At 37.0% G+C, this 11,869-nt stretch overlaps 1 protein-coding gene across 2 annotated transcripts; it reads left to right on the top strand.

Annotated features, from left to right (window-relative positions):
- Positions 1 to 1,175: 1,175 nt before the first annotated feature.
- Positions 1,176 to 3,902, top strand: LOC127851547 (F-box/LRR-repeat protein 21-like). 2 transcript variants are annotated; one of them, XM_052385376.1, is made up of 2 exons: positions 1,176 to 1,230; positions 2,424 to 3,902. In XM_052385376.1, exon 2 carries the CDS (start codon positions 2,427 to 2,429, stop codon positions 3,819 to 3,821), a length of 1,395 nt encoding a protein of 464 aa, XP_052241336.1. In that variant the 5' UTR covers positions 1,176 to 1,230; positions 2,424 to 2,426; the 3' UTR covers positions 3,822 to 3,902. The 2 variants fall into 2 exon arrangements, with proteins under 2 accessions (XP_052241336.1, XP_052241335.1); XM_052385375.1 differs by lacking the exon at positions 1,176 to 1,230 and adding an exon at positions 1,360 to 1,544.
- Positions 3,903 to 11,869: the final 7,967 nt, after the last annotated feature.

Raw genomic sequence — 11,869 nt, 5'->3', positions numbered from 1 at the left:
CCTCACTTTAATGCATTGCATTCCAACCCGCATGGTATCAGGGTCAGATCGCGGCCAGTAAAATAATCGTTATATATAGACGCTATCGCGTGAACTAGATGAACTGGAATTTTCTTTAGACCTGAACTATGTTAAATGAAGATATTCAGCGATATAATTATGGCATGTCAATAATAGATTCTTAATGTGTTTTCAACAATTAATACCACGATAAATATTATTTTTGATTAACTACACTGTATTATCCCCCGCCATAAGGAAGGGGTATTTTTGGGGCGTTGTCCGTCCGTCCGTCTTTCCGTCCGTCGAGAGCCATATTTTGGAAGTGCGTTGGCGGATTTCATTGAAACTTGGTATGAGTATATATATGGATAAGAGGATGATGCACGCAAAATGGCATTGTACAACATCTGTTAATAACGGAGTTATGGCCCTTTGTATCTTGAAAAAAAAGCTTTTTGGGGTGTCAATTATAACACTTTTGTGTCCAGAAGCATATTGGCGGGGGATATCAATTCAACGAATATGCTTGTTTAACAAGAATTATTCCACCATATTGGCTAATGCATTAAGCATGGGCGCCATGAATCTCGATACTGTTAATTATCGAATCAAATAGCAATGCCCGACAAACCACTAAAACAGGTTTGTTCGAAGAACGCGCGTATAAATATTTAAAATATGTACGGATACTTCGCGTGTGGCCGGTTGACTCGTATGTTTTAATTTCACTTCCATTCTTCTTTTGGTTTTCTGTTTTGTATCTATAGGTTTATGACCAGCAATATGTAATAATGTAAACTAAGCCGAGAAAACTCCGCGTAACATTCCGTACTGCGTGTGATGCAGCTAAGAACTGCACAGAAAAAGACATTCGCTATCTTTGATCTCATTCATTGAACTTTTTACCTTTCACCAACTCCAACCACAATCAACGCCGTATATCTTTTTAAAAAGATATTTCTTGTTATCTCCCAAATGCATTCAGCTGAGAATGCTATTTAGAGAAATGTATATTAATGAGTGTAGCTACGTGCAAATAACTTTATTTTTCCACAAAAATAAACAATTTTTACATTAAATGAAATTTACACATGTATTTGAACTAGTATAATGTAACCTAAAGGAAATTTATGTTAGTTGTTCATAACCTCAGAAAAAATTCGTTATTTACAGCTTTGTCATTTCTATTTTTAGATTGTAAACCAAAGACGTTATTAGGCCTACCTGGTAAGTTATTTTCACTTTTGTTATGCATTCTTTATAAAGGCTTATAAGCGATTTTACGGAAAATGTGTATATATGTATTATACATACCATAACCATTAGATAAATTATGTGTTTAAAACAGTAAAGCAATAAATGTAAAATATTTTTAAGCGATAGGAAGTGATTCATTCTGTGTGTGATCACCGGTTAGAGCAGGAAGTACTGTTTATTGTGTGAATCATGTGTGATTTACACAGACTGTTGGAATGTTGTTTCCATTTACTAAGTATGGCCAGGGGACCTATACAAACAAAAGCATACACTTAAAGAAATGTGTAAGTTAAGTGCTAAATAGGGGACAAATCCCTGCATCGGCGACTTCAAATGGCCATATTTCAATAAATCCTGAATAATAAAAAACAATAATAACCAGGATTTTTCAAACATACACGAAAGTACCTCCTTTGCATATACCAAAAGATATTATAATTCAAAAATGCCTTTAAACAATTATAGAACTGGATTTACTAATTACTCTTTCGAATTTCAGTCAAATGTATCGGTGTTTTTAATCGTGTGGACTCAACACACGTTCAATTGCTTGGCGTATTTAAATAATTATACATGCACAGCTGATTATCTTTTATGTTGATATAATCTAACGTTGGATTTTGTCTGAGACCAATCCAGACAGAAGTAAAAACTCCTTGTGATTTATCCCAATATAATAAAATAATTCATATAGGAATAATTTTTTGTGGCAACTTGTCTTTATCGAGTTGTTAACGGCTCAAAATTTCACAGTTCAACAACCACCATTTATTTTAACATCGCGAAAAAAGGAAATTTAGCTTCAAGACATTTAGAGGAACAATAGCCCAAATGTCGTTCTAGTATTTTAATTCGGAAAACATGTTCACGGTATGTGACACGTTTACACTTATTCTTTAGCAGTTGATCAGTTAATAAAACCTAAAGATTAGTAAGCGCAATAAGTTATTTTTACAGTTTGGGTTTTGTTGCGATGAAAGTTTTTTTAAACTGACATCCAATTCGTAAACAAGTAGTATGCGCCGTTCACTAATATAATTGTACCGATATATCTTTTTTTTTATTTCAAAATAAAAAAGATAAAGTACAACATAAATTAATATTGATTTTTTGTTATTGTTTGATAATTTAAACAAGACCAAATCGTTTTTCTTTCTCTCCAGAAAATGGCAGACGGAACGGACGTCATGGCTGACTTTAGCACGTTACCTGACGTAGTGTGGGTGCGGATACTGCAGTATTTGCCCCTCCGTGACCGGCAGGAAGTCGCGAGCACCTGCCACTTGCTGCACGACGCATTTAATCACCCGTCGCTATGGAGAAGACAGGTTTTGACGTTCATTGGTGACAAAGATAACTCAAGCAGAAAAGGAATTCCAGTGTATCCTGCCAGGCACAATATGGAGCTAACGAAACAATTTGGGCAGTATTTTCAGGATCTGACGATTCGCGTTATTAGTCATTTTAGAACAATGAATTCTGACCTGAGGGAATTATTAGTCCAAGTAGCCGAGAATTGTCGTCTGGAATCGTTAACACTGGACATAGGCAAGCAGACGTCACAATTTCATAAACGTTACGGGTTTCCTCCGGACCCAAACGCGATTGCAACATTGGAGACATTTGTGAAAACCGCGTTCCGAATGAAGCATCTCGCTATCATGTCTTGGCCTATGTTTAAGGATAAAAACGAAAGTTTATTCATGGCTCTAAAATCAAACGAAAAGCTAAGGGACAATCTGGAATCTATGACGCTCTTTTGGTTAGATGGCGCGGAATGGTCAGAAAGAGAACCTCTACTTCTGTCCGCAGACGACACTGTCGATCTGGTAAGACATTTCCCGTATCTCACGTGCCTTGGCCTCAGGTCACCGATGGTCAATAATGGCCTCCTGGAAATGCTCGCCGAAACTTCGCGCGCAAAACTGAGGACACTGAAACTTGTTATCCACTATCTGTGGCAGAAACGAAACTTTGCTGTTCCGCAGATAGAACAAAAATCATGGACAGCTCTTTTAAACAGAAATCCGGACTTCAGAGTAGAAGTGACCGTGTTTTTGGCAACCCCTACAATGGAGTTAGCCAGCATGCTTACACCGGAAGCGCCCGTTTCGTACTTCCGTTTTATTAAGTACTCGAAGCTGGAGTCATCATCATTGGTCAAGATCTATACCCAGTACAGCGGTACACTAACAACCTTTCATAGTCTGTGCGACTCGTACGAAATGGACTCTGAGCTGATCCTATTGTGTGAAAAATGCGAGCTTCTGACCGATCTGATTTACCATGGTGAAATATACGTGAACACCGTTAAATGCATTTCGAAGTCACGCGGTAGGAAATGGAAACGATTCGAACTGAAAGATTCGAGCATAAAAATACACACCGAATTTGATAACATAGACAACGATTTGGTTCTGCAGCGAAACGAGCAAGGTGAGCTGATCCAGTTACGTTTGCAGCGGTTTCTGGCTACAGACGACGAACAGCTGCGGACGATGAGAGAGGAAGTGTCGTCTGCAATTGGGGAACCATGGAAACCAACTGTAGTGAAGAGCTAAGACGCGTCATAGAATTTCTTTAAAATATTTTAATTCTCCCCGAATTTTAATTTTTGTGATAAATTACAATCACAATAGAACGCTAGACCCTTTTGTCAAATCAAGATATAACCGCATTTGTCTAAAATAAATGACCGCTTTAAGCAGAGTATTTAGGTAGTAAGACAATTTTTAATATCATTATTCTTGAAATGCAATAGCTTCCGGAAAATGATATAATAACGAACACTGCCAAATCACACAATATTGTAATGTTTATACATGCTATGATGTAAATAGATTCGCTTTGTATTGTAAGGACGAGATGTTGGCTAATTTCGAGTAAATGTTTTGTGTTTTTATCCATGTACAAACTGATCACACCTTCCAACTATCTGCCTGTTTAATAAGGGAGTTGGCTTACGGAGCGGGAGGTCGAAAGTTAGAGCCCCACACAAGGCACGCTCTGACATGCCCTGGTTGCTTAGCCAACAGTACTCAAATCGAGGGATAGCGAATGTTTGTCTGTCAAACAACCCGTAAAGATGTTCATCCGCAGAGCTGTCTCATCAATTAAACGAGGCTGGCCATTTACCGAGAGACTATAATGACCACTAACTATACTGTCAGAAACATGACTCGTTTAAAACTTACTCTGTGATGTGTACAGAAACATGACTCGTTTCAAACTTACTCTGTGATGTGTACAGAAACATGACTCATTTCAAACTTACTCTGTGATGTGTACAGTCTGTCAGAAACATGACTCATTTCAAACTTACTCTGTGATGTGTACAGTTTCAAATAGACTATTTATTGGTATTTAAAATGTGCATTATATGAATCGGTGTATACACAGGTTGAATATATTTTGATAATCTGTTTTGGTACTCGTAGTTAATACTTTTATGTTGTTTTCTGTTGATTTTAAACAAGTATAAATGAAATGTATTTCTTTCACTTTGTGTTATACTTGCCATATACGCCCGGATAAAACATGACAACGCGACCACACAAAAATGTGTATAGCCATTTAGGAAATTTCCCGCGACAGCGATTTTGTCTTCAATACATACATTCTCATTAAGATACAAAATGCTTATCAAAAAGGCTCTTAAAATTGAAAATCTAAACTGCGGGAAGAGAAGAAAGACTTGGAAAGAAAGAAACGATACCAAACTGAAATTGAATTATGGGTGGCTTTTTTTTAAAGTAAATATGTGCGCCTGAACGTATAATGTCTCTTTATGTTTAGAAAATACGAAAGCAGCCCTTGGCAACTCGTCTCAAAAATGTTTAATACTATTTCGAGGGAATGATTTTGATAATAGATCAAACGTTCGTTATGTTGACCATGATTTATCGTGATATATCTCGACAGCATTAACATTTAAATCCAGAAGTCTTCCGCATCATGGTAAGTGTCCTGCATTATCGGCCTGCCAATGCGCATCGACGGCAGTTATGGGAAACACGGCCATGGTAACCGCTAAGATCTCGGGTATGACATCTGTTGAAATATCGTAATAGTCGGCATCAACAATTGAACAACCTCACAGGAGTCAAGCAGCATCATCCTGAAGCGCTCGTGGTATATTGTTTATATGAGAGGTGTTTGCGAAGTAACAATAGCTTGTTATCGCTTGGGTCATTCACATATAGTCTATGTAAAGCGATTTTCAATTCTAGACTGGGTCAAAATACAACATTGGTACCTGCGCGCCGTGTCTATGTATAGTGATTTTCAATTCTAGACTGGGTCAAAATACAGCATTGTTACTTGCGTGCCGTATATCGTCGAGGCCATGCCGAGGCACGACGAGGCTGCTGCCTTGGTTTAAATTTGCAGACCAAATATTTAAAATTAAATTCATTGACAAACTTGGGCCTTAATTGTCCTGTCCGGAATATATTTGAATATAAAATACAGTATGTATACATTGTCAGTTGCAGAAATTTAATCAAGTTTTTTAACATCGTTTGTAAGCAAAGCCTTAGCGTAAAACTACTGTGATGGTGTAGAATATCGGGCAATACGTTCTCTTCTGTGATAGTGTAGAATATCGGGCAATACGTTCTCTACTGTGATAGTCTAGAATATCGGGCAATACGTTCTCTACTGTGATAGTGTACAATATCGGGCAATACGTTCTCAACAATGTTATTACAATTAAGTGCACACAGTAAATGCCTTGTCTGAGTTGCCTTAAAACGTGCCCCCATGTTCTTATCAATAATGGACGTAGCTTTACATAACTCATGGGCACATTCATAACGAGGGACCGTCAGTCCAATAAAGAGGCAAGTCTGTATTATTTTGCTTTTATTGGTTCATAAAACGTTTTAATTGGCCGCAACACTGCTTCATCAGCCATCGGCGTCCTTTATATCCATTTCGTATAAGAAAGTATGTTCCTACTGTGACGCAAAGAGCTCGGATGCGCCTTGTTACCGTCGAAAACGAGGGTAAGACTTTCAATACCAAACGCAAATTAATAAGTACGCCATAGAGTTTTTATTTTTTTTATAAGAACCCCCTCGATTTGATAGATTGCAGTGGGTTCTCCCTAGACTCGAGCGGTCCAAAAAAACAGTTCGCTGCGGTTTTACTTCTGAACGTCTTGCATTTCTGCCTCCATTCGGCTATGGTGCCCGCCCAGTGATCCGGAGCTAGAGGGTTCGAACCACACTGGGAGCGTTCCCTCGATTTCCCAAAAGACACCAAGTACGGGTTATAGTCCCAGGAAATTGACTCGAGAGCGTTCTTATAAGAATAAGGCTATCGATGCAATCGAGCTTGCATAAATAGATTTATACTAAACAACACTTGTATAGATCCAGTGCGCACAATATTTAATATATAAACTGTCGCTAAATCTTTTTTGGGCTACATTAAAACAGGAGCCAATGATACTTACGAGATGGTGCTAAGGACTGGAAATTGTTAAAATACATGGTTAAATCTACAGTGTTCGCAGTTTTTATCTCTTTTTTCAGTCGTTTTCGGATAAGTTTAAAATTAGTCGTTTTTGTCATCAAATGTAAACAAATCAAAGCACATTTAATATGTTCATGTACATATCGGGATTCGCTTTAATGGTGGACAAATGCTCCTTTTTCCGATCGTTCATGAAAATCAAATCTCTAGTGGTTTACCTAGGAGGGCATATGGGAATGGCGAAGTTGATTCAGAAAGGGCATTTTTGCGCGCTTAATTTAAAAAGGCCAAATATAGCGCGAAAAGCAGGATTTTGGGGGAATAATTAAAGCGTATTGGCGGCAGTTTCATGGAAAATTCAATTATAAAAATACAAACTTAAGAGTTAAAGAAATATTTAATTGAGTTCAATAACTATATTTAATACGTTAACATTTTAATATCTTCAACTTCATCTACATGCTATTTCAGTAAACTGGCGAGAGTGACAAACATAATAAAGCATACATGAATATGAATCTAATTATAGACTGCTCCACTAACGTATAAATCAAACCATGTTTGTTTTTTCCCATTTTCAAACGATGATCTTAAATTTAAAAAAATCGTTACTAGTAGACTTAACTCATATTTACAAAGACTCGTTTCTGTGTAAATTTCAAACGAATATTTGATCTTGTATCGTAGAGAAAAAGCGGACTACCTTGAGGAAACCCCATCTGTCAGGTATGATGACCACCAACCAAAGTCACATGCATCCGAGAACGGGGATATTAACCTGGATCGCCTTTGTGACAAGGTTGTGTTGTATAAATTGCCATTTTGTGTGAAGGAATGAACCATGAAAAGTATTTTTCATGTTTTGTCTCTTTGGCATACGATAAAAATACTCCACCCACCCGCATGGCAGGCGCTGTCTAGCATTGGGAGGCGGGGTTTGTGCATACATATTTACATAATATTGTTCTCGTTATTATCATTTCAAACATGCTACAGCAGTACATTAATATCACACGTTAGTCCGCAAATATGTATTACGCGGTTTTACCAAGAAACAGATAACGGACATTTATTATGATATAATATCATACTTTATTTAAATCATAGGTGAATAATACATTGTGCATTAATACATAATATAAACACAAACATCTGAATATATAAATTGAAGATTTGACCTTTATGTTTGACCTTGACCTTTAAACTAAGGAGACGGTTCTCCGCAAGTGACACAATCTAGATTAATAATACTTTTAAAATTACATGATGAACGCTTATAAATAAACAGTACCGATAATCTGTTTAATGTCCAAATTTAAGTTTTGAAATCAAATTTTGACCTATGCGTTTGAGGTCTAGAGAAGGGTTTTACGCTCGACTCAACGTATCCTCCCGATGATCTTAAGTGGTAACAGTCAAGACAAGCCTATTTGTTGACGACTTTGACATTTGTACGACATTGACTTTTGATATACGGAGACATGTCTTACATGCGACACACTCTTTCTTTATTGCTGTCTATTAGATCATGTATTTTAACGGCATGATTAATGACAAAGAAACAGTCCGTACAAGATGTTTTATGGCCAAAGGTGACCTTTGACCTCTTAAAGTGACCATCACCTTTGATATAGGAAGAAGTGGCTTAAATGCGACACGCCGTCTCCTTATAATTGTGATTTGTGGTAAATTATTTTTAAATCGCCTGATGATATACACTTTTACAATCACCAGCACACGCTTTTTCATGGCTTACTTTGATGTTTGATCTCTAAGTTTGATATAAACCCATTTTTGCCTCGTGGACTCTTCCATCCTTCTAAATTGGATCAAGTTATTTCTAAAATTAGGGATGTCTGGAATATTTATTTCTATTTTAAGAATATTTCTAACAGAATTTCGTTTAAGCAAACAGTGTAGACCCTTATGAGACGCCGCATTATGCGGCGTCTCATCTGGGTCTACGCTGTTTGCCAATGCCTTTTTTCAGGACGCTAGACATAAATGGGTTAACTTTTGATAGAGAGAGAGAGAGGTAATAATAGTGAAATGCCGTCTTCTCTTCGTGGTAATTTGTGCTACTTTATTAAAAAAACAACACGTTAAATGACAAAGTTACAGTCCGGAAAAGCTGTTTTGGCCAAACTGGAGATGGTTGTAAGCCGCGACACGTCGCCTCATGATAATAAAATTTGTGATAAGTGACTATACAATTGTACGATGAATGAAGTTTATGTGCGGACAAATCTGAGGTACACACGCACGCATGCACACACATACACTCGACCATTAGTATTTTAATATCGATCTTTCCGCATGAACACTTACTCATGTTTTAAAATCAAATATAAAATTAAAACATATTTTTTTCTTATATCAAACCATAATTAATGTCAGATTGATATTTAAATAAGTCATTATTTCTGTGACTATATAATAGTAATTGACACGTAAGGTATATACTAAAATACTAACGTATACTAAAATGACAAAAAACTTATTGATGTATGCAAATTTTGTATTTTTTAAATAAAAAAACACAAAAGCCTAAATTGTTTAAATAGTTTCCCGGAACATATGAAGCACAGTCACAAGACTCTGAGAAATAACATGGCTATGGAATATAAATCATTCACATCATAAACAGTGCCGCCTTCCATAATCATCCTGTGAGAAATTTCGTCAACTATCTCATTTATGTGTCTCACTATCTCCATTACGTGTCTTATTGTCTCGTTCACGGTGATTTCACGTTCCCCGTTCTCACATGCACATCGCACGAGTCTGCTGTGCATCTCTATCCCGAGTAGCTCAATCTCCATCCTTTTCCTGCTGAACCACAGCAGCGGCTCTGGGTGACCGATAACGGCCTGTCGTATCTTTGGCAATCTCAGTATCACCCTCGGTCCTTTCTCTATCATGTCCGTGATATCTGCCACCCATTTACGCTGCTGTACTTCCTGCAATCCACAGGCTGCCATCAGATTTCGCTCAGGAATCATGTAATATGGCAGCTGTGTAGATGATATCGCAGTTCTGAGTGTTCTCAGTGCGTCATGTAACCAATGGATCAAATTCCTTTCTTGAAACATTTCGGATGGATTGCGTTCAGCTTGCCAAAGTATTATGTTTTTCAGCACATAGGATGTTATTTCTTTATTGCTTGGTTTTAGAACCTCTTTTACAATCATTTTTAGAATTACATACAATTTAGCCTGAACCATATTTAGATTGGTAACAAGTTCGGTTTCTCCCATGTTAAAACAAATCCTCCACTCTAAATATTTGTACTCACTGCCATTAAATCCGACGGGGGTGACAACAGAACCCAGTGATACAACTTTATGCACGACTTCCGGTGGCGGCCAAAGCCGAGATCGTTGAGCCCATCTCTGCAGGATACTGGGGCAGTGACAGCGTATTGCGAACACTTGGTCGGAATTAGTTCCTAAGCTTGAACACGGTATTGATGGCCCCGTGCGTTTAAATGGAGGTCCTGATTTAAGCACAAAACGATTCAAAATTTGTTCTATATCATCAAGCCATAGACCGCTGCTTAGCAAAGCGTTCCCTTTTCCGTCAAGTTCCAATCGAAAATTACTTGTGTGCGACCCACATCTCTCACGTAACATCCTGCAGTGGCCTGGGTATACACGTGTATCCATTCTGTACACCTGTATGTCGTCCGGTATGGTTTGAAGATTGATCCCAGCTTCCACACACAGGACACCGTTCAGCAATATTAAACGGTCACTGTCGCTTTCATTAAAGCTGGTCAGCCCCTCGGCCTTGCTGCCAACTGTGATGAAAGTACCAGGACTGAATGCCGCGTTCTCAAACATATCATTTTTCCTGTGACACTCAATACGTCTCCGTCTGATCTCCTCCCCATATCCCAGCAGGGTCATTATATGGCAGACTTGCACAGACACACCTTCAATATCATCCTGAAAATAAACAGGAGCCAACTAGTATAGTGCATTTAAATGTCGTTTAATTTACATTGCAGGATTGCAATTCGTTTTCATCAAATGATAGTTTGTAAAATCAACTTCAATTTAAACTTGTTCCTAATTGTCATATGACAATTTATTTCGATAAAAACAAACCTAAGATTTAAGTTATCAGAAAGCCTGATATTAAATGAAATGATTTTAATATTAATTCATTGCGCACTTATTTACCGACATAATTCACAGTTATTGTATTAAAATAAGCTGTTTCAATTTACTTTTACTGAATGCAGTTAATAATACTAATACTTGAACATTTTTTCATGAGAACGAAGAGAGTGGATAGGAGAGTGGATAGGAAAACGCGTAAACATGTAAATACCTTGCCAGCAAATACATATTTTCCTTACGAGAAGTCATGCCTGCAAAACCCGCATTTTAATTAGAAACTATTCTGTGATCAACAGTACTCTAAGTATACGTCGTGCACAAGGCATTTATTATGATCTTACATCAACAGCTGATTTTCTCGCACCGTTGATGAGTTAACACATGACAACTCTTTGTTAAATTTATATTTTATTTTGCGCTTATACAAACGTAACCTATTCATATAAAAGAATTTAATAAATAATGAAATAATTAATAAAATTATCTTTTTTAAATAATGAACACTACATCGATCTCTCCGAAAATATGACTGTTCGTAGAATTAAAAAAAAAGTCGTTTGTAGTGGAATTAGATTTAACAATACTTACGGCATCGAGCATTTTTCATTATATATTTTCGTTTATGAAATGATTTAAAACATGTCATTCTATAAGTTATAAGTAAGTCAAATACAAGCTCAACATTGCATACTAGGAATATATAAATGTAAAATTGTTATAACAATGCCATGTAGTGTATTCAAACGTCGACTCTTGATATGCGACATTGGATACCCAATATCAAACAATCAATAGTGGTAAAAGCTATCTGTTAACAGAGGTATGAACTATATAAATTACCATGTGCTTGGTAGCAGTTGAGCAAAAACATCTTTGCGGTTCTATTTATAACCAACTCTCCAACGCTCAAAACAGGTTAAACAGTGTAATGTTGTGCGTGTTTACACATTTAAGCATATTATTATTGAAATCTGTCCTTGACTTACCCATTAGTGAAGATTGTACAG

This window comes from Dreissena polymorpha, chromosome 11 (genome assembly GCF_020536995.1).
Source record: "Dreissena polymorpha isolate Duluth1 chromosome 11, UMN_Dpol_1.0, whole genome shotgun sequence".
In the NCBI taxonomy this organism is placed as follows: domain Eukaryota; kingdom Metazoa; phylum Mollusca; class Bivalvia; order Myida; family Dreissenidae; genus Dreissena; species Dreissena polymorpha.
The sequence above is the reverse complement of the archived record's forward strand: the minus strand, read 5'-3'. Positions and strand labels throughout refer to the sequence as shown.

What these genes read in the sequence shown, in the direction of transcription:
- LOC127851547 (XM_052385375.1), top strand. Translation starts at nt 1,476, where the DNA reads ATGTTGTTTCCATTTACTAAGTATGGCCAGGGGACCTATACAAACAAA. An exon ending in GCATACACTTAAAGAAATGT is followed by an intron (nt 1,545 to 2,423) that starts GTAAGTTAAGTG and finishes CTTTCTCTCCAG; the next exon opens with AAAATGGCAGACGGAACGGA.